This window comes from Halyomorpha halys, unplaced genomic scaffold (genome assembly GCF_000696795.3).
Source record: "Halyomorpha halys isolate HHAL.00 unplaced genomic scaffold, Hhal_1.1 Scaffold51.1, whole genome shotgun sequence".
In the NCBI taxonomy this organism is placed as follows: Eukaryota; Metazoa; Arthropoda; class Insecta; order Hemiptera; family Pentatomidae; genus Halyomorpha; species Halyomorpha halys.
In genome coordinates this window covers 2459336-2483750 of record NW_027108122.1, presented here as the reverse complement: position 1 = coordinate 2483750, position 24415 = coordinate 2459336, and the positions used below count along the sequence as shown (strand labels likewise).

Here is a 24415-nt window from a genome sequence, read left to right as displayed (position 1 = left end):
ACATTATTTTTATAAAGCTAAGGGAGTAGTACCCCTGTCCTGGCAGACCAACCCCTATTTAACAAATTATACTACTGTTCATTTAATTACTTCTCGTTATTCAAATTGTATAACTCTAATTTACATGTATTCTGTAGTTCAGATTATATTATTTTTTCAATATAGTATTATAAATATAAATATATGGTGTTTCCTTTTCTTTTTTAACTGTACAGACTTTAAGTTTTCAACTCGCCGTCCATTTCTTAGTTTTTCTAGCTGTTCAGGATTTAAGATTTCTATTCGCTGAGAGAGTAAAATAAATTAATCTGGATTATCTCTATAGGAAGTCTGGTGAGTCAATTCATTTAAATTTTTTGAGGTTAATGACTTCCATTTTGAATAAAATATTTATTATATATCCATAACATTGTACAACGTTTCGGGACCACTGTCCCCTATTCATGCACTTTAAAACCTACAACAATAACAAAACTATCATAACAACAGTCTTCATCCTTATTTATTTTAATTGTCAACATTTTGTGCATCTTCACTTCTCCTTAGCACAGCCATTACTCTATATTTCCTTACTATGTACCTCTTTGGGCCTTATCTCATGTTCAGTGTGCTGTTTGGTTACCTCCCTGTTTTTTACAAGTCCTGTTTTGTATTTAACATTAACTTAATGATTTTTTACATAAACCCGTTTATTTCATCTGATTTTTATGTTTTTATTTTAAGTCTATTTATAATGTCGGCGTAGTGTGTATTTAAGTGTTTAGTGCCAGTTTTATAGTTTACTGTGTTTTGTATGTTTTTGTTACATATATTGCTTCCAGATCTGCTTATAGAATCTTCTGCTTTTCATTTTTTGTGCTGTATCTATAATTTTTGGGTTTTCAAAATTGAATTCGTGGTTCAGTTTTATGCTGTGTTAGGCCAGAGCTGTGCAATTGATATTTTTAGCGTTTTTACAATTGGTGATATGTTCCTTAATTCTAGTTTCCAGTTTTTTTAGATGTTTCACCAATATATACTTTTTTACAATCTATCTTATAAATTGCATTTAGTTTTTCCATCTTATCAACTTTGTCTTTCATGTTTGACAGCTTATTCTGTAATTTATTACTGTTGTATAAACCGGTTCTGATATTTATATGGTCATATTCTGTCAGTGTTTTTTTAATTTAATTTTAATATTTTTTTAATTATAAAATAAAATATTTCACTTTGATCACTAAAAACGATTTTTTTTTTTTTTTTTTTTTTTAGTTGAGGGATTGTATTGTATTTTTTTTTTAAATTTCTTCTGGAGATTTAGTTTAGCTTATTTTAATTACTTTCATTATGACCCTAGCATTGTAGAAAAATATAATAAAATACTAGAGAGCAGTGTGGTACTTGAAAGTGACGACGGGCTAGAAATGAGGTTGCCGTCAAATAATAAGATGATGTTCCCTTAGTTAAGGCCCATCCGCTCGTTTAAGACCGTGCCTTCCTTCGGTTCGGCTCTGATCAGATCACCATTACGTCTGCATTGTCACTCTCCACCATTTTGTCGTCAGCCTCATACTGTAAAATGTCTCAAACCGTATAATTTGTCCGTGTTGAGGAGTTTAATGCGAGAAAATTGTTAGCAGTTATTTATATGATTACTCCAATCAAACAGTTTTTTAAATTTTTATACCAGATCGGCCTGATGGGCCTTACATGATTGATATAACTTATATATATATTTTTTAACAGTTCATTATGAGGGGATATAGTCATGCAAATGACACCCCTAACTATATACAATGTTCTTATTAAAATAAAAAAAAAAGAAAATAAATATATAACAATAATGCTTCTTAATAAAAGAGGAAAGTAAAATTAATAACAAAAAATAATGATATTGGTACATTTAAATAAAACAAACAATTGTCTTCTAATAGTAAAAAGAAACAAGTTAATTTGAAAAAGGGAAGAGAGAAAAAAAAAAAATAATGAATAAATAAAATGAATAATAATAATATGTAAATAAAGGTAGTGTGACTATGAATTAATTTTATATTTATTAAAAATTTATAAAAGAATCTCCTGCAGCAGTCTGGGCTTCAGTCTTCGGGTTGAGGTTGGGTTTCCCAGATTGTTGGTCACTGCTCCTTTAACTGTCGGCAACTGGGAGTGGAACTTCATGAACCGTCAATATAATCCTCTATTGGCTCCACTTGTAATTCGCGATGTAATTGGCTATTTCTTATGAACCAAGGAGCATTAACTGCGGTTCTTAGGACTTTATTTTGAAAAGATTGTAGTTTTCTCCTTTTCGTGAAGGATGCCGCTCCCCAGACTTCACAGCCGTACATCAGCAGTGGCCTGAGGATTGTTTTAAATATAAGAACAGTTGTTTCTGGTTTTAGTTTAGAATTTCTGTTTAGGATAGGATGTAGCATTGCTAACCTTGCATAAGTTTGAGGTTGATATTCCAGGTAAGGCGGCGATCTAGGTGAATTCCCAGGTATCTTACTGTTTCACTGGCAGGATTCCATTTCACGTTTTTACCTTTGAGGATTAGATCCGGTGGATCTGGTGGGCGTCGAAGAGTAAAAATTTTTGAGTTGCATTTTTCAATATTCAAATCAAACAGTTGATTCGCTTTGTCTGTCAAAGTGACAATATTGCGGAAGTACCCCACTGATCCAATGGTCATTTGCTTACTGAAATTTACCAACTGTTTTTTTTTTGTTTTTTTTATCAATGTATAAGTTAAGACAAGATCTATCAGTCACTATCATAACATTTAAAAATAAGAAATACGAAATGGAATACTTTCAATAACTCGACCATCTTGGAGGCTGCAACGGCTTCTAAACTAAACAATAGAATTTTTGAAATTATTTCTATAGATACAACTAATGATTTCATTTATATAATACAGATGAAATACCTAACACGGCTAAAAAAAAATAAATAAATAAAAATAGAAAGGTATTTCGAAAAGCCAAAATGATAGATTGATAATAATCTATAATATAATTATTATTATTATGGTATAAATCATAATACTTATGATATAATAATAATATACAGACTCTTAAAAAATCTATTAATTAAATACAACTTATAGATGATATTACAATTTAGATTAAGATGAAGAGAGTAGTGTCCAAGTTAAGTCTCAAATGCTTTTTATTATTACTGTAAATGCCCAACGGCCATTCTCAAGAACAATCTTAAATATAAATTTACAACTCACATTGAGCAATTAAAAATTTTTTGCAGGCTATTCTGTCCAGGTGAATAAATTTAGTCAATTTTTCCTTTTTTTTAATCAGTTTTAAAACTTTTAATTACAGACTATTATCACTTACACTGTTGTGATAAATTCCTAAAAGTATATAAGAAGTATGAAATGAACTTAACTAAAAATAATAATTCTATATAACTAAAGCGCTATATATATCTTAGTAATATATATACATAGGTTCATTTGGGGTTTACTGTAATCGAAGCCAATTACTGTAATGTGAAGAAATAAAATGACAGGCAATTTTTTGGGCAATAAAAATTAATTTATGTAACATAACAATGAACCAATTCACGTTTTAGTCTTTGATTTACGATATCTTTAGGGCAGAGATACTCCTTACTGATTTGTTCACTTGTAGATAATTATATGACCGTCTTGTTCCAATACGCTTATCAGAGATATAATTTGAGTTTCATGTGTGCGCGAAATCGATTTATTAGTATAGATTAATTTGTATTCAGAATAAATCATATTTTCCGAACACTTTATGAGTTAGGAAAATTAATGAGGAACATTGGACAATTATCAGTAAATTTGAAAATTAGTTGTATAAACCTGATTTTCGTGCAGTAAAAAAACAGAATGTATAACATTGCGTATAGCAACGTTATCCAATAAATCCAGCAACAAACCAACTTCTTTATGTATTTTATAATATTAGTATAAACTTGGAAAGCTATCTAACTTACTTTAAACCAAACTCGTTAAATACTTATTACATTTACAGAAACATACACAAACAACTAAAATTCTTTTATTAAAATCCTTGATTGTCCATATTTGAAGAGAAAAGTGGAAGCTTCTGTATTTAATGATTTTTGTTCCTATTCTGAAGAATGGAAAACTCATTTTTAAACTACTTAAAACTGCCACAATTTTATGATTTTAGAAAATAAATTAAATTCTAAACATTAAATTCGACATTTTACGGAATTATTTATTATTTCAAATTTTAATTTCATTTTTTCATGATCAATTAAAAAAAAAATAGCTAGCTATATATAATTAAATTTCAAACGCAAATTTGGCTATCTGGATTTTATTATTTTTATTATTATATTCCAATCATTATTTTTTTTAAGTTAAAAAAATTAAATTTATTACGGTAAGCGTCAACTTGTGATTTCCTTGAAGAGAAGGATTTCGATTTGTCTCCATTTCCCACGGACCGGGCTATTACTGGACCAGACTAGAACTACTGGCTGAGATAAGAATAATTAGTGGCTTAACATTTTGAAAAAAAAATAATATTAAAATCAAATATTAATTTAAAAACAAATTTGATCCTTTTTTCTCAACTTTATTCTTTTCAAAACCTTCCAACGTTTCGATTAAATTATATTGAAAATATAAATTAATGTTTTAAGAAAAATTATGTCATATGATAAGGTGATAACAGAGTCCTAACCTGTTGAAGGTAGGTTCTGTTCAAAGTTTGTAAATGTAAATGAAAGAAAGAAGAGAAGTGGTTAATACAAGTTTTAAATTTAAGAAAGAGTCATATAGAATAAGTTATGTAAGTAGGAATCTATTTTTAAAAAAAAACAATAAATTTTATAATGTTATTGTGATGTTATTTTAATGATTGACTTGTTTAGAGATGGGACAAAGGCAATTAGCCGGCATTTTTAAGAATTTTAAAAGAGAAAATGACAACAAAGTAAAGGTAGGGCCAAAGAAATCAGCATGTAAGTGAAGGAAATAATGAAATTGTTATAAAAATAATTTAAAGGAGCTGTTTGTAGATATCCTTGAAAATGACCTGAGGGTCGAAACGTTGGAAGGTTTTGAAAAGAATAAAGTTCAGAAAAAAGGATCAAATTTGTTTTTAAATAAACTAAACCACTCTCAAACAAGAATATATTAATAAAAATTAATCAAATATTAATTTTTAGTTTCTCGACATTATTCGTTTCATAAATCGCAAACTTTTAAATAAAAAAAAAAAAAGAAAAAATTAAAATCTCAATAAATTCAGTTTCGATAAGAAAATCCTCAGAATGTGCAAAAAAAAGTAAAATTAACGAACACGTAAAATTCTAATATACAGACTTGATAGTCAGTAGGGAAGGTGCGCTTCGGGAACGATTTGAAATAAATCAATCTTTACGGATCCAATGAACCTGGAACAGTGATCTAGTTTATTGGTCGATTAACTTTAAAGTGTGCCGAGGAATATCTTGGAATATCGAGTGATCAAGTGGGAAGAAATATCAAACCTATAATCTGGATGCTCCTTCATATGACCTTGAAGGTTTATGAACCCGGCAGAGTATTAGTAGTTGAATGAAAAAAGGGGATCTTTTTTTTTTCTTCAATTATTGTTTATTTAGCACTTGTTAAGATAAAATACTTTTCGATTTACACTTCATTTGTTTTTCTGGGATTAATTTTGCATTTAAGCATTGTTTTACTCAATAAAAATTATCAATTTCATTCAAGGTCCAGAAAACAATCTATCTTGGAAACGCAATTGAGTATACATTGTATGAAGAAATATGCAGACGAAGGCACAGCAATGATTTTTTTACGTATGAAATATTATAAAAGAAAGATAACGTAATGAGATGCGGATAATATGAATAATATGCAATTAAAGCTCATTTAGAAGATTATTATTCTTAAGGGGACAAAAGAAACAGCTGACCTTGAATTACCTCCAATAAAGAGATAAAGACTATCTTTCAAGTGTTGGAGAGATTTTTTAAAAGAGTGTTTACAGTACTAGAGGTATTTTAAACATTTAAATGTACGCTTCTTTACTTGTAATATGCCCAATTCTTATTGTAACATTTTTTGATCTAGAACTATTCTGATTGGTTAATAATGGGGCTTAATATAACCATTCAGATCCGAATTGGTATATATTAATTTTTTTTTTTTTTAAATACTGTTGATAAATTTATTTTTTATCGATCATTGATTCAATTAATTTTAATCTTTACAATCCAAAATCCTCCGTAGAATCCTTGATGCTCCTTATTTCGTTTCTAAGACATTCATTCATAATGACCTCAACATCGCATTCTTTGCAGATTTGGCCCGAAATAGATACATCTCCTTTCAGTCCAAAATCCTTAACCACCCGAACCCATTAGTTCTTAATTTCTCGTCCTTAACAATCCCTGATATTCCTCAGATGCCTCTAAAAGGAAGATGTCCACAGGATCTTCTAATATAAAGCAATGATTGAAGTACCACCGTTGTGTGGTTCCTCTCCAAGAGTATCAAGTGTTCTGAAACATTCATCACATTTACTTATTGTATTTTTTCATACAGTTGTAAATTTCTGTAAATAAATTTATTTTAAAACAACATACCATGAAAAAATGCATGTTGAGCTCTTTTGAACGGGGAGAGATCGATCAGAAAGAAAAAATGATGAGATATCAATTATCAATTATTTTTGACCTGGGTGGATAGGAAATGAAGGGATAGCGAAGATGAGGAGGACGTATGAAAGTAGGGATGGAATTCTATAGGGAGGAGAGTGCCGAAGTTACTATCCGGTGTGCCGTTATTTATGAATCTGAAGACAGAGAACGAGATCTAATGGAGAATTTTATTCGAAGGAAATAATAAATGTATGACGGACGGCAGGATTTGATAAGTTGGTGGAGCAAGGATACAAGAGAATACATACGAAAGTCGGAAGGATAGTACCACTTCAACTCCTCATAATATCGGGAGAAAGAGGGATCCCGAAGATGAATTATACTGTTCCAAAACTGTGAATAAAAAACAGGCAAAGGTTTAGAACGAATTTTGCATTCAAAAACTAAACGTTCGAATAACGGCTAAAAAATTGACTCTACACTAAAAAAAAAAAAATAAATAAATACAACTTAGAGGTGGTTAATATTTATCGACTTATAATATTTATTAATTAAAATGACAGTTTATTATTAATTGTGTCAGCTATTATCAAATAACAAACGACCTTGTTACCGTTGATACTTATTTAGCTGACGTCATCGAAGAGGTCTTCTAATTAATTACGTCCTCGTAATTATGATGGGAATCGTCTCAATGAACTTCCTACCAAACATTGATTACTTTTCTAATGATTCTCTCCAACTACCCATGTTAGACTAAGCTGCACAACAGACAGAAATGTAGAAACAAAAGATATTTTATCGGAGATAAAAGTTGACCTACTGCAATTCGGATCGCTATCGCAGCTTAACAATATTCCGTTTTCCTATATCTTTTGATAATGGTTTTCCCCTCCAATGCAGTATTGTTTCACTGATAAGAACACTTCAGTAGTTGAATATTCTTCTTCAAGAATGTACTACGGTTGTGTTAGTGTTTGTTGATGTTATTTCGAACATTACGAACAGCATGATGAACGATCCAGGCGAAGGGATGTCATCACTTGTAAGTCATTCACTTGTGATTGTAATTGCCATCGGAATTATATTTAATCTTAATCGTGAAAAATTGATTTGTTAATTCTTAAAACGCTTAATTGGCATAGTATTTTTTCGTATCTCTGCCAAATATAATAATCTATATGATTAAATTAGTTAATTATACCGCATGACTCCTTCAATAATCCCAGTGCGAAAAGTTAATGAAAATAAGGGTAGCATAACTTCGAATACATAAAACTTAAATTCGCATTATTTCATCAAATTAATTTATTTGTTACCGTTCATAATTAACATCTGGTAGAGAAAAATGCATATAAAATACAAAACTAGTAAATAGTACACTGAATTACAGAATTTGGGTTGTGATGAGAAACCTGAAGTGCTGTTCACAAAAATGAATTATATAAACATTCTTTGGTCTTTTTTAATTTTTTTTTCTGTTGATAACAAAAAAAATTGGTAAATAGTTTAAATATGAAGGTATTTATTAGCGTACACATTACCATGTATATAACGAATATTTCTTATAGATACTTAAATTATGTAAAAGTTGCAAATCATTTTTCAAAGGATCATATTTGTACCTTACCTCTTATAGATTTTTTTTTAATAAAAATACTAGATTATATCTATATTTTTGATAACTGCTAAATACCCTTATTGTGTTTCACTTCATTAAAGCAATTAATTAAAATTGCTTGGAAAACTATCCTAGTAGAACGACGAAAATCCAACATTTTGGATAAAAATATATCTATTTTTGAATTCAACCATTTTACACATCATCGATGATATTTTTAAAATGGCTATGAAGAAAGTATCTTATATTATAATAATTCAAATTTTACCATCTTCATAATTACTTCAGGAACTGTTTAAAAACTAGGAATATTCGAAGCATTAATTTTCCTGAATAAAAATTTCAAGTTTCACTTCATTTTAAGTTATTTAAATACTACCTCAGTTGTATAAATTACGATAAAATGAATTGATCCAATAATAAACTTTTTTGGATGATTATTAGTTGAACTATAATTTAAGAATAATATGTTCAAAATATTTAGCAAAATAGAATGATCGGGGTCAAAAAGGTATTCAAAAATACTTAAGGGAGGGGAAGCATTTATCTTTTCGTCTGATCCACGCCAATCCACGCAAAACCTGATACGTGGGTCGAAGCATAAAAGTTTATAATAAATATAGTATATTACATGGGTTATAATAATTTTTTTTTACAATTTCTGACCGGCACTCATAACCTCTTATCCTTAAAAAACGTTTTTATATTCTCATTTTGAAAAAAGAAATATCTAAAAAAGGTACAATATATATGTTACAAAAACATCAATCAACTCTTAATTTTTAAAGGGAATTTGTCCATAAGTGTGAAAAAGAAATACCTACTTCCATTTTAATTATTTAATCTACTAAAATAATAACAAAAAATAAGGAAGCAAATTATATTTAAAAAAAGAAGTTAAAACAAACTAAATAGTGAATTAGAAATAAAAACAGAATTAAATAATATTTTCAAATTGGTGTTATTTACCGATAATGATATGAATATTTGATAGATGAATGTATCTTTTCAAATAATTTATGTTTATTGCCCTTTCTTATCTTTTATAAACTTGTTGATTTTCAAAAATACTTGCTGTTGATGTTAATGAAGATTTGATTCTTTATACTTACTCTTTGCACGACTTTAGTTTTTTACAATTGGTAAGACGGGTGTTTAAATCATAATTTTGTTCTGTATTGGTTTTTTATGGAGCCATAGCTTGAATTTTCAAATAAAATATGTAAACATGTTAATCAGTTTCTTTGACTGTTGACAATAGCTGAATTAGGCCTTGCGGCGCTCATCACGATTAAGGTGGGACTAAGCAAAACAATTTCTGAACTAAATTGACATGGTTAAAAAAGAAAAATGTGAGGTAATCACATAGTTTTTTTTATGGAGACTAAAATATATACATAAAAGAGAGTGATTCGAATCTTTGTCCACAATAAACTTTTGAATTACCGGACCGATTTACGAGATAAGGTTTAAAGCTACTGAAATCCCTGTTTACTTCGGTAACAAAAAGTAACGAACGTTAAACGTTAAAACGTTTAAACGTGTTAAAACAAGTTAAACGTATTGTGGTGCATAGCTCAGAAATATTACTTTTTTACGGTTATTATATACCAATCGATTAGTCCCTTTCTGAAAAATAAGAAAAAATATTATTGATACCATTAAATGATTTTATATTCACAAAATATTATAAAATCCTTATGAGGCTTCAAGTAAAGTACGCCAACATATTTTTTTTTTGTAAAGATCAAATCTTTTTTTATTACCTAATCAAGGATAATTTGCGTCGTATATTCTTCTGTAGGAAAATTGAGGGATTGGTTGTATTGTAGATATACCAATTGGAACTATCAAACATATGGTATATTGAAATGTATTTTAATCTACTAAAAATTGAATAAAACAGTAATGACAATTGACACCACATATCCAATAATAAACCAACAAATATTTTTAATTATTATCCATACTTTTCAAAGAATTTTCATTTTGCAACATGTACCCTGGCAACAGTGTTCTCCTATATTAATATTAGATATAGATAGAGCCTTGGGCATTGTAGTAAAATGGAACATTAATCTTATAAAATATAATTTAAAAAATCTGTTATGTTCCTTATCGTATAAATTGGTTTGATTTTAATTGCCAAATCATAATAACGAAATAGAGGTAAATGTTTAATTTTAAATAAATACAACCAATGAAATTAAACTTCCAATTGTAGTTCAATTTGTATTCATTCTCAAATCTAGCAGTAAGATGATATAAATGAACAGCTGAGAATAAGCTCAATTTTAAATATATAAATAAAATAAATTATCACAAATATTTCCATGAGTTGTATGTTTGAAATTACATTTCAATATTGTGGCGAGTAAAGATGAAAATAGCCAATAAAATAAGCCCAATTGCTACAAAAATTTGAAATATATACATTTAATAAAATTATTTTGTACGTCATTATAATACAATTTTATATTTTTAAAAATATGTATGTTTACGATAATTATAAATTTGGCTGTAATAAATAAGTTATTTTACTCCGCTTGCCAATCAGATTTTATTTCTTCCGAAAGTGTCTTATTACAAATATTACTATAGACGATATGATACTAATAATTATTTAATTGGAAATTCCTGTTGACCGATTTCCACCCCTTTATGACTATAATTATTTCTATTTTATTTTTTTATTTAAATTATTGGAATATTTTTGTATTATATTTAGTTGATCCTTAGAAATTTAGAAAAAGATTCTTTCTTTAATATTTATTGATTCCTGTCAAACTTTCTATGTTTGCACCCTTAAATGATTATGGTTTATGGACTGTAGTAAAAAACTATTAATTGGTGTTTATAGCTTGACTATTTTCAGATTTTTTTATCTGAAATTTTAATTAAATGACAAATTCTTTTAAACTAAATGAAATTCATTTAAGCCATAGTACTCAGATAAATGCATTGCGTAAATAGTAACTGATGCTTATCGCATTTCAAATATCTTTGGTCTCACATTAGAGTATTATCATTTCTTTCCTTTTTTTTATTAATCACATTATTTACGTTTTTTTCTTTTTGGAAGTATTTGTATTTGTTTACAACTACAGCTTTAGGTTATCAACAGAATTAAACTACAAATTAGTTAAAGTAATCATTTATTTAATATTTGAATGGTGACAAACATTATAAGAGAATTAAAAAAATTTACTGATACTTTTTTGATTTAAAAAAAAATACGTATTGGTTTTTATTTTTATTTTTTTTGGAACATCAGTTACTCGTGCCATCATTAATTAATTACTCAAACTTTCATGATGTTATCGTATTTTTGTATCTTAATTTTTATATTTTTTTAATAATATTAATTTATTGATAAGTATTACAATCTGCCACAGCTTGGGCAATGAGTAACAGTGATTAATGATCACGTTCATACCAAGAATATAAAAAAAAATTAATAATAATAAAAATCAAATAAGATAAATAAATAATAATTGAGGAGAAGATGGTTGGGGGTGCGGTCAATGAAACACAAATAAGTATGACTAACTTATTTTAATGTGCCGACGTTTCGGCTAGAGTTTCTAGCCTTCTTCAGGGCTAAAAACAAAACAAGATAACAACCACAGTAAGTATAGAAAAACAAAAAAGAAAAAAGAAAGTATAAACAATTTTCTTTCTTCTTTTTTTTTTTTTTTCTTTTTTGTTTTTCTATACTTACTGTGGTTGTTATCTTGTTTTGTTTTTAGCCCTGAAGAAGGCTAGAAACTCTAGCCGAAACGTCGGCACATTAAAATAAGTTAGTCATACTTATTTGTGTTTCATTGACCGCACCCCCAACCATCTTCTCCTCATTTATCATCCACGGTCAACTATCTCTCAAATTATAAATAATAATAATAAAATCTTTACATGTACATATAAAGAAACCGAAAGATAAATAAAATGTACATAAAATAGTAAGGAGATAATAAAACGAGTAAAATTTTGAACTAATGTAACAAGAAAATAAAATTCTAATCACTAAATTTATTAGTATTAATTTACCGATCACAGATCGAGTTCAAGACCCCCCACCCCTCCCAGGTTCTCTCTTAACTTGTTTGCCTGCAGTAAGAGCTACTGCTATTATGTTGCAAATTCAAAGTATAATGATATCAACCAAACTTTGTTTACAGTTGACACCTGAAACAGCCCGACATGCAGACGGATATGAAACAAGTGATACATTCAGCGACGGGGGCATCTCTGAGGGCGAAAGCAGTGCTCCTGAATCAGAATCGGCTAAGTAAGTTACTATACTTAATCTATTTATTGTGTATTCTTGAACTGAATAACAATTATCTAAATAAATTAATATTTATTAAGAGTCAAAAATTAAAATTTTCTGCGGAGAATTTCAGAACTTTGAATACGGACTACATGTTTGAGTAACCTTGTAATGTTATTTGTTATATCCACCCCCTATCACTTTTATTTGCAAATTACTCATTATCACGCCGTTAATTCGCTTTATCTTTCTCATACGTCAAGTTAATCACTTCATTAGGGGTATATGAATTACTCATAAAATTTATCTAATTATAGCATCTTACATTTCTATATGACTTCATCAATTGTGATATTTATCTAATAAACATTCCTCAAAAACGTTACTCTCTACTAACGTGCCATATCTGCCACAGGTTATAATAACAATCAGAAAATTATTTGTTTGTAGCAAATCAATGGAAATATTAGAATAATATAAAATAAACGTTGAATCCAAAAAGAACTATGAGACGTACAGATATCTATTATCTGTCAAAGTAAAGCTAGATAAATGTACTACAAATTATTATAAATACTTTATACTTACTGCTATTATTACTATTAACTACTGCTAATATTATTATTATTACTATATAAAATAACGGCACCATGAAGTATTATAAATACTTTATACTTACTGCTGTTATTACTATTAACTACTACTAATATTATTATTATTACTATATAAAATAACGGCACCATGAAGTATTATAAATACTTTATACTTACTGATATTATTACTATTAAATACTACTAATATTCCTATTACTATGTAAAGTTAATGTACTATAAATTATTATAAATATTTATATTTATTACTATTAACTACTAATGCTATTATTAATACTACTATTTAAAGTAAATTTAGTATAAAATATTCTATAATCTTCGCATGGATGGCATGATATTTGTCAAAAGAAATCACAAAATTTGATTTTTCCCTATTTGAAAACAAAAATGTTGGTTTCTGAAAACCGTATCTCAGGTACTGATGAATTTAAAGAGTTTTAACAGGGTTCATATTTGAGCAAATTTATACGAGTTTAAAAAAGGTCTTGTTAGTTTTTATCCTGCGGTGGAAAACTTTAAAGATATTGAGCACTACATGAAAAGTGAGTCAAAATTTTATATTTTGCCGCATTTCGGCCTTCGGTTTCTTATTTATTCATATTTTTAAAAGACAATGATATCATATTATTCCAGGTAATAAAACGCAAGATTTTTTTTTTTTTGGAACAAAACCACGATTACAGTAAATAATAAACACATTTACACGCTTAAATTTTCTGGACATTAATAAATGCATATTTATTATAATTTTATTTTTTAAAATTATGTAGTGTTTATTTTTTTCAAGAATACATACCATCGTATTCTGTTCTTTCTTTGCATCTCAGTTTTAATGAGAGTGAATGATCAGTCTTATGTTTTTTAGTTTTACTTTTTATGTATTATTAAATTTCTTTGAAAAGATAAGACTCTTGTTACAGTCTTTTGTCATTTACCATTTCTAAACTGAACAAACGAAATTCTTAATACGAAGTTCCTGCTATTTTGGCAGATGCATGCCTTTGCATAAAAAGATTCATTTTGCTCTGTTCATTTGTCTTTTACAGTTCGTATACTGGTGTTTGCTTGTCTTAGCTCATATATATGTTATAACATTAATTTCCTTTTATCGTATAATTCAATTGATACTAACGGTTTTATCGGTTTCTTATATAATTTTTTTTTAATCGAAATTCTTCCTGGTTCTATGGATTATACCGCTGTACCTACGAGTGAGGAGTCGTATGTATTAATTTTGGTCTACTTAGCCCATATCTTATAATCTGTGAAATAAGTTATTTTTACTCTCACTTACCTATATATGGAATATATAGTATGGGGAATTATTGTGATGGTGATAAATTTCGAATCCGAATTTTCGTTGAAGTCACCCCAGTCCAAATAAATAAGTTTAACAAAATGGTCAGCGCGTCTATGTATGTGTATTTGAACAGCTTAGCTGGAAAATGAAAATTCGTACGAAGATAAAATTACATAGTGACAGGAGGTAAATAAATGGCTTGGATGTCATAATAATTTTTCCGTTAAAATCGATCTTATGGAATGAAACTTTATATAATCGATTTTACCCTTCTTTTTGGATTAAAAAACTCTAATGGTATTCATAATGAGGTGTAATGGTATTGATTAAACTCGGTTAATCAATGTACTATTAAGTGTAATTTATTATAAAATAGGTATTATTCTCGTTTAAACAGTTTGACCGGGCCTAAATGGTGTATTTTTGAAAGATCTTCCTTTAAAGTACCTTTCATTTTATTTATTTAAAATAATTAACAATCTCTCATGTTTATCAGTTATGAGAAGTGGATAAATTAACCAGAGGAAATATGAGTACAAATATTTTATATTTTATAATATAGTCGTACCTCCTATTCATCCCTCTGTTCTCAGTCTGCTGGTGTTCCTCAAGGTAATCTTCTTTGTCCCATCCTCTACACAGTCTATGCAGCTAACATCCCAACAAATCTTAACACTATCCTCACCATGCATACCGATGACACATGTGTGCTCGCAGTTCATAATAAACCTTTGATTGCATCCCAAACTCTCCCTTACCATGTCACAACCGGTGCCGAAATTGGAGGATAAAAATAAATCCCATCAAATCAAAAAACCTGCCGACTGCCGTATACTTTAATAATGTTGCTCTTACCCCTGTATTACAGATCAGCTACCTTGGACTACAGCTAGACAAACGACTAACTTGGAATCCTCTCACAAGACTGAAGAGACAGGAAACTGCACGTCGATTTCGACTATTACAGCACTTACTAGACAAACGGTCTAAACTTCCAATTAATTACAAATGACTGATCTACATGATAATAATAAGACCTATCTGGACCTACGGCGTTGAGCTTTGGGGTTCCACTAAACCTTCGGATTCCTCTCGTATCCAATCCTTACAATCCAAAATCGTTCGTAAAATCCTAATGTCCCTTATTTTGTCACAAATAAAATCATCCATAAATATCTTAATGTTCCTAACCGATCGAGCCCGAATCAGATATCAATTCTTCCATTATAAACTCCCTAACCACTCAAACCCTCTAGGTTCTAACCTTGCTTCCTCTTTCATTCCTGACAATCCTCTGAGGCGCCTGAAAAGAAGATGGCCTCGAGACCTTATATTGTAAAATGTTTTTAGGGTACTACTAATAGGTAGTTTTCTACATGCCTGTATCATAGCATTATGACATTTGTAAATACCAATAAAAAAAAAAAATAATATAGACGTATTACATACCATTGGGAAGCTAAATATTTTGAGAAAAAATAATAAAAGGTCTCTTTAAAGACGATTTTCACTGTTACAACTGACATGCGCAATGCGTTTTTCTTTTTCGACAATCTGGTCAATGTTTTTATGTCATTATCGTTGTTAAATAATTAGTTTTTTTTTTTCACTTAATCTATATATGAACATTTCTGTAAACAGGATGACTATTTCATAAAAAATTTTTCTTAGTTACAAGTGGAATATAAATTTTTTGTTATATTTTAATATTTCTGCGATACTTTTGTAAAAGTAAAATATTAAAATTTGCCCGTTTAATCGCTTATTTCATGTGTTAACATAAATTCTAAAAAATCGATACTTCTTCTGTAATAGTTAGGATCCTTTAGGCAGGTTTTCTTCTTATCAACCAGTATAATTGTATAAACATTAATTAGGTATGCCTGTGTTCTGATCCTCCACTTATCTCATAATTTCACATTAAAAACAATTGCTACGTTTCAGTTGCTGGGGATTTAACAAGTTGTGTTAATAAATCCAATTAAGATAAAGAGGCAAACAGAAAAATTATATTTGTGCCTACAGTCGTCAACCAGTTACAAAGAAAATCCTTGGTCTATTCAAGGTTAACTTTATTGACCATTATCATTCTGAGATTCTTTTGGTGGTTAAGTGAAACCATTTTTGTCTGGTTTGAAGCAATGAGGCTATGGCATTTCAATTAGAAATATCTGAATAAAAATTTACATGGAAGGTGGAAATTATAATTTTCATCGCTCTCTTAAATATCGGTTTTTCTAAAACCTTAAGCTTTCCAACGATATGTTATACGTCCGGAAATTTGTTTTCAACCTGGAGAAATTTATTTGTTTATTTTATTAATTTAAAAAATTACATCCAATATGGTCCGACCAAATGACAACATCTATCGGTCGGTGCAAAAATAACACATAAAATACGTGAAATGTAATTATTACAATTTTGACTATTAGGTCGTTGTAGAGACCATACAATTTTTAAGCAAGATAAGTACAATATGAATTGATCTTAAGTGATACAACTTATAATTTAATTAACAACTAGTAAAATGAAAAAAAAAAAAATTATTAAATAAAAAATATAATAATAAACATAATTTAAAGGACTTTGAAGAGAATAATAAAGCTGCAAATTTACAATTAGTGAATTGATATAATAATGAAAATAAAACAAGATGATACAGAATATGATAAAAATAAGGATCCAATAATATCTAAATAAATAATATCTATTACTAAGCACATACATAGCTAATTCTAATCGTAATATAATGAATAATAATGTGGAGTTAAGAAAAAATACAAGCAGATATGGTCCTTTGCTGAATCAAAATCGATTATTGGGAATCACAGAAGTAAGAAAGTCCCCAGTTAAATATTTCTTTTTAAAATTTTCTTTGTGGTTGATTTATTTATTAGTTCTTCTGGTAAGCGATTGAACAGATATGGTACCATATAGTTAGAAGTACGTTTACCAAATTTATTGTTATAGGGTGGTTCGATAAATTTAATTTTTTTTTCTCATTTTTAGATATATCATTTCTTTTCTTAGTAAATTATTATCCATTTTAACACAATTCTATAAAAATAAATCAGTTTAGGTGGTAAAGTATCAACAACTTTAAGATTTTCTGCTTTATTATTACGATGCGTTATTGTTCGATTTTGTAAATTTGCAAGATCTGATAAATGACTATCAGCACTAGACACTATAACATTCGATCCCATATCTTAATGTCGATTCAAATAGTGCTTTTACACCATTATTAAAGCTTCTCTGTTAAGCACAAATTGGAGGTGATAAATTTTATATGGGGATACTCTTAATCTCTTTTAAACATTTACTATGAGTGATACCCAAGAAAAAGCATTATCCACAGTATTAAGACCTTGATATTTATATTTTTTTTATAGCATATTTCTCGTTTAGTTATTAATCAAATTCTTCCATAGTTTAGTTTATATTTATTGAATTTTTATTATTACTGACAATGAGAGATGATTAATTATTTCATATAAATAAAATTAAACGTACTTTCGAGGAAGCTTTCAGTCCAACGATGAGCATAAAATCTAGTTGATATTAAAGACCATCATACATAGCAGAATGCAATTTGAAGGTTCCAAATTGGATATATTGAAGATGAATTCATATTGGACACTTTTTTTTGGACCCGACAGGTCCTGAAGACACAAATCACCTAACAATTTGAACTTTGAAATTATTTGACAATGTAAATAATTGTTAACGGTTTTTTACGATTTGCGTTCAAAAGGTATGGAACATTGAATGAAGATAGAGAACAAAATTGTTTTCAGAATTCAATGTCCCGTAAGAATCAGTCGTTATAAATGAACTCTTTTCTTTATTGAGGTTTCATCAGGCGTTTAATTTCCTCGGCCCGTTAAATTATGATTAAAGATTATTATGGAAAATTGAATTCCCAAACTATTACGTGCTATACGTTTGTTCGATTTTCTACAACGTTTGCGGGCAAATTGTCAAAAACCATAAAACAATGTTGGTTTTAATGTTAATACGCTTTTCTCAAAAAGATGATCGTACATTCCAGAGTTAAGGTCACTGTTCCCAAAGTCGGCAAGATACTCAAAATAACTTCAAGTTACTCAATAGAGGTCCCACGCATTTCATTCTGATATTCTGAACATTATAGAAGTAAAAAGGGAGAGTAAATTTTTTTTTTCGATTCCTCTAAAACAGAAAATTAAAAACGAATTATTAAGTTACATTACCTATGAGTGACATAAATCAAATTAAATACAACCTTTTTCTACTGTTGGTACTTGAAAATTATACAGTGTAATACTTATTTGAGGTTTTCATGTGTCCATTCTGTGAGAACTCTGCTTAAATATTTGGACGTGAGGGGCCTCCGCGTGATGATTAAATGATAGAAAAAAAATTATAATTAAAGAAGAAAGACAATAAATAAATAATGGTATTATTAAGAGATAGAAGTCGAAAAAATAGTAAGGGAGTAAGAGGAGGGGGAACAAGAGAAGAGAGGACTTAGGATAGGGTGATGTTGCTAGGATTTTTTTTTGGGGGGGGGTTCCTACCCTGCTACCTCACAGGAAGGCGGGATGGGGTGACTGTAAAACATTTAATGTATCTCCGTGTGATGTGTTGTACTGTTTCTAGTTGTAGTTCGTGATGTATGTGTCATGTTACGTCTCTCAAGTGTAGTGTTCCTACAGATCCTCTGTAGTATGCTGTTTTGGTATTAGGGAGATCACAGGTTAACCGTGACACCTTATTAATATAAGAAAGCTTTATATTTAATTTCTATGTCTGCCTTCAGTCAGAGTGACTCCGATTTTGATGGAATATGTACGGGTCGGTATGTAGTTAGTACAATATCGATTTTTTCATTCATATTCCAACCTCTTATTTCGCTCACACATGCTTAAACGTATTTTTTTTCGGCACAACTATATTTCGAAAACGGCTCCTCCGATTTGGTCTAAATTTGGAGGGAAGTTGGGGATTAGTGTTGTCCTGGCCTGGCTTAAATTTCATTCGCTAGTTTTGCTTCATCTTAAGCAGCCTAAAATTATTTTTATTGTGAAGTATATTTCAGACATGACTCCTCCCTTAGATTTGTTTTCTAAAACGATAAAACAAATAATCAAATAAAAAAAATAATAATTAAGTAACAAATAAAAATATCACAGTAACACGTTAAAATACAATTAAATTACAGTAGGATCTGGAAAGAGCTTGGTTATATCATAACAAAACATGAGTCGTATGTTATAAAAAAAAATTCTTAAATCCTAAAAGATGAGTTATTATCTACCTATATATCTAGTTGAATTGGATAGGATATGATACTGGGCACATACGTTCTTTTCACACTGCGGCTTACAGAAATGTCACAGCTAACCTGAGAACGTTTTTATGCTTATGCGACCAAACTTCTCGTTATAGCGTTAGATAAATCAGTCGCTGATAGATCAGAAACGATTTTTACTATTGTATTTTTTTTAACGTCTTTCCTTGATCCAAGAAACGCTAAAACTTGCGTATTAAGTAATATTTCGAATAACCTTATCTTAACGATTATCGCACTTTATTTTCTAAGGCAATAAATAGTTTTTATTAGGTCTAAGTGAGTATTTATAATACAAATCTAAGCTACCTATCCACGCACGTGAGCTTAAGATCAAACGATTTTCAGATATATTATATAACGGATAACTATCTAATTATTTATTAATTGAAACCATGAAATTAATAATTATAATATGTTTATTTCGGCATGTCTGGGGAGTTGAAAATAGGAATAACTTAAAAGCGTCTAAGATGTTCTAACGTAATATAAAGTGGACTCCATTCTATCGCCTGCGTTGCTATGATTTACCCTTGAGCGTGATTGAACTAGGTCACGGATTTCAAATGACCCACAAACGCTAGAAATAAAAGTAAATAATTATTCTGGTCATGAGACATGATTTTTTTAAAGCAATTTAATAATTTTTTTGAAAAATAAGTCATGTTAGAGCATGGTTCCATTCCAAGAACGATTGTTTAAAAAAAAGTTTAAATATTATTGTTAACAAATTATATAACAACTAATTATGTTGCGATTCACAGTACCAGTATTTTTTCTTATTGTTTGTATTTATATTTTATAAATTAAATACATACTATGGAGCATTATTATATTGAATGTTTTTACTAGGCCAAATATTTGTTTTCATTTTGGGCTATTTAGCAGTCTGTATGCTCGAACCTATCATTTTTTATTAATTTTACATCAATAATATATCCCCCACGAAGTTTCGGACCGTCCACACATCTTCAAAAATACTTACAATGTGCTATTTATTATTGTGTGTATTTTTTTACATTAAGTTTATTAACATTTTTGAAAAATAGGTAAAATTATTTTATTTTTACAAATATTTTTTTTTTATTTTTGATAATTTTTTATACCTTTTATTATTATAATTAGATTTTATGTTGTTGTTTTTTTTTAATTTGTGTGTTGTATATTTGTATTTCTTTACATATTTTTTAATACATCCAAAAATCAACTACATTGTTTTAATTGTATATAATGCCATTTAAAGTCACATTTTAATTTTTTGAAAGATATCAAATATAGATACATATGATTAAACATTTGTTTGAAAAAAAATTGATTACAAAAAAAGTTTGATTTTTTAATAATTTATTCATTATTAACGGTGTTAGTTTGAAAAACTCAGCCTATTCTAGATTTCTTTAAATGATGTATTGATAAATATTGCAATTGGCGATTATTTACATCATATTCAATATAGCATCATAACTATATAGAACTTTCATACCAAAATCATGAGTAAAAAAAAATAATCAAAATATGTACATAAATAAATAAAAATAAAATAAAATGAGTAAAAGTAAAAGATAGAATTATAATAAAATTAAAATATTAATCACGCCCTTACTTATTAATACAATATTTAAACACCCGATCTGAGCATCTCTGCTCTATTACACTCACGTCTCAGAAGCATTTCATGGATTCTTGATAAGTGTAAAAACCAAAGTCTACTGTGATCCCATTCCAATTTTCTGTAATAACACTGTTTCGCGATTGCCTAAGGTCCTTAGGTCGGGGTAAGCAATTTTTGGACTGGTGGGGGTTCGATGAAGGTGCAATTATTTTGGAAGGTAATCTCACCAGTCAAGCGGGTTCGCGAGGGATTGCAAGAGCGCGAGTACGTTGTGTCGGATTGATCTCACGTCTTCATCTCCATTTCAGGATGCCTCTGCCGAACAGGGTGCGGAAGAAGTCCGTCATGCCCTCCTCCCACATGATGTCCAAGATCGAAGTGGACCAGGACAACAGGAGCGATACCACCGAACTCACGGACCCTTCTCCTGGAAACTCCATCACTTCCGTCAACTCGATATCTAGTCTTCTTAAGGAGAAGCTCATGGTAAGTACACTATTATCAACATATCTATAATTATATTATGATATATAAATACAGTACATGAATCTGTCCATTATATAGAGATGATCGTTAAGGAGGGATAAATAAAAAACAATAATGTAAACGTCGCCGCGAAAGCTGTAGTGGTCAATTACGACGTGTACTTCATTGTTTCATGTTCATCCCTCTTTAACGATCACCTCCATGTAATGGACAAAGTCATGTACTGTATTTATAGATCATACTAGTCCGACAAAATCAATAAAACCATATTTATACTATTAAAAAGTAACCAACATATTATCGTGCTATCTCACCTCAAACATCATTTTGTCGACTACGAGTGTAATTTTTTGTGAATGTTTTGATTTTTTTTTTTTTTACTGGTATAAATATGTTTTCAGACTTACTATTTATGTACCACAGCTTAAGCGACGATATGTATAGTATTTGTACCATATATACTTAAATAAAATTTGTAATGCATACTTTTTATTTAATATAACTTATCTTTCATGTTCTAATATATTAGACAAAAAATGGTATTTGCTTAACACATTTTACCAAAATAAATGATCCACAAATTTAGTTCAGGAACCGTAACTTTGTACGTACATATTTTTGTTTACTTTTTTCCGTCTTAGAAAGAAGCTAAAAGTGCTGATAATTAATAAAAACGTTGTCTGTGTCCGAAGGAGAGGGACCCGCTATAAAGGGGTCCAAATGTATTGAATTTTTCGTTTTTGGCCGGGACCTTATTAAAATTCACCTTATTAATGGAATATGTAGCAATCCTATGAACATAATTTAAACAATAACACCGTCGTGTTAACTCTAAAATTTAATATCACACACTCGTTATCATTATAATTAAAAAATTCATACTTCTCTGTAAGTCAACTTCTATTGAATCTTCTCCAATAATTTGTGATTCAAGAGGAAATTTGCGATCACTATTTGGTTTTTATAAAGTGAGTAAAACGATTCTCTTATCACAGTACAATCGGTGCATAGTCTAGACCAATGCTATGCTTTTCATTGACGTCATTAATTTATTGTTCCTGATTGTTCTTTTGTCTTTTTTCATGATATTTTATAGATATAAATCACTCAATAAAAAAACTGGATTATAAAAAATCTCAACAATATGTTGTATATTGATACAAATAAATTGATTTTTACTATTTTAGAGATCACCTTTACTCTCCGTCGTAAACCTCTGCCCTCCTGTCCTACTGTATCCTTTCTAGATACACCACTAACACCTGTTGAGCACATTCGATACTTAGGACTCCATCTTGACAAGAGACTTACTTGGAATCCACACACAAGACTGAAACAACAAGAAACTGCTCGTAGATTCCGATTGCTACAACACTTACTTGACAAACGCTCTAAACTTCCCATTCATTACAAAAAATTAGTATACGCTTCAATAATCAGACCAATTTGGACATATGGAATTGAGCTCTGGGGCTCCACCAAACCATCAAATTCTTCCCGCATCCAATCGTTACAATCCAAAATCCTACGTAAAATCGTTGATGCTCCTTATTACGTCACAAATAAACTCATTCATAAAGACCTTAACATCCCATTCGTTGCAGATTTGACCCAAAACAGATATGCGTCTTTTTATTCCAAACTCCTTAACCATCCTAACCCATTAATTCTTAATCTTTCATCCTTAACAATCCCTGATAATCCTCCGAGGCGTCTGAAAAGAAGATGGCCACGGGACCTTCTAGTTTAAATTAATGTTTGAAGTACCACCAATGGGTGGTTCCTTCCCAAGATTTTCAAGTGTATATGAAACATACTACATATTTACCTGTTGTATTATTTTGTACAGTTGTAAATTACAATAAATAAATAATAAAAAAAAAAAAAAAACTATTTTAGAGTTAATTGAAGAGGAAAATATAAATATTTTAAGAAACAAACAAATTATGATAAATACAGAGCCAACCTCAGCTGGTACAAACTGAAAAAATAAAAATCCTAGGCTATGTTACGTCCTACGAGTATCCAACGAATACAATCTTGTAGGTTTATCTCCTCCCTACAAACTATCGACTTAATCATGGTAATTTATGGACTATAGTAGTTCTGCTTTGTACTTTTAATTCTTTTGAAATTATAAGAAAGAATTAAAACTTTTTAACTCACTTTTAATCGAGTTTATTTTTAGAGCGAGACTCCTTTTAAGCGTGAGGCCCGTTGCAGTCGCTTGAGTTGCAGTACCTAAAAAAAAAGAAATAAAAAAAAGGATTAAATTGTTTCCATTTTCAAAAAATACAAAAAACTGAATGGAAGGAAGTTTTATGCAAATAGAGGACCCAATTGTTGAACTTCCAAATTCTTATCATAGTGGAACAACCTGTAAAATTGCCAATTTTCTTGCGTTCCTCAGCAATTGTAGGCAGTCATTTGAATAAATGTTACTGTTTTGCTAATTTTTTTTTTTTTATTTGATAGATTTATTTATTGATAGATATTATAATCTGCCACACAGTGTGGGCAATAGGTAATAGTGATGAATGATTTCATACATACTAAAATTTAAAAAATAAAATA

The 24415-nt window shown here is 29.2% G+C and overlaps 1 protein-coding gene across 3 annotated transcripts in view; it reads left to right on the top strand.

Moving 5' to 3' along the window:
* The window catches only part of LOC106690793 (myogenesis-regulating glycosidase), a 79583-nt gene that overhangs the window by 15228 nt on the left and 39940 nt on the right, over nt 1-24415 (top strand). For 2 of the 3 annotated variants that reach the window (XM_014436373.2, XM_067046527.1), the window contains exons 3-4: nt 12409-12518; nt 21664-21841. In XM_014436373.2, coding sequence (XP_014291859.1) covers nt 12409-12518; nt 21664-21841 — 288 coding nt within the window. Of the gene's footprint in view, nt 1-7527; nt 7655-12408; nt 12519-21663; nt 21842-24415 lie in introns of those variants that run through there. The other variant, XM_014436380.3, reaches the window with a different exon arrangement.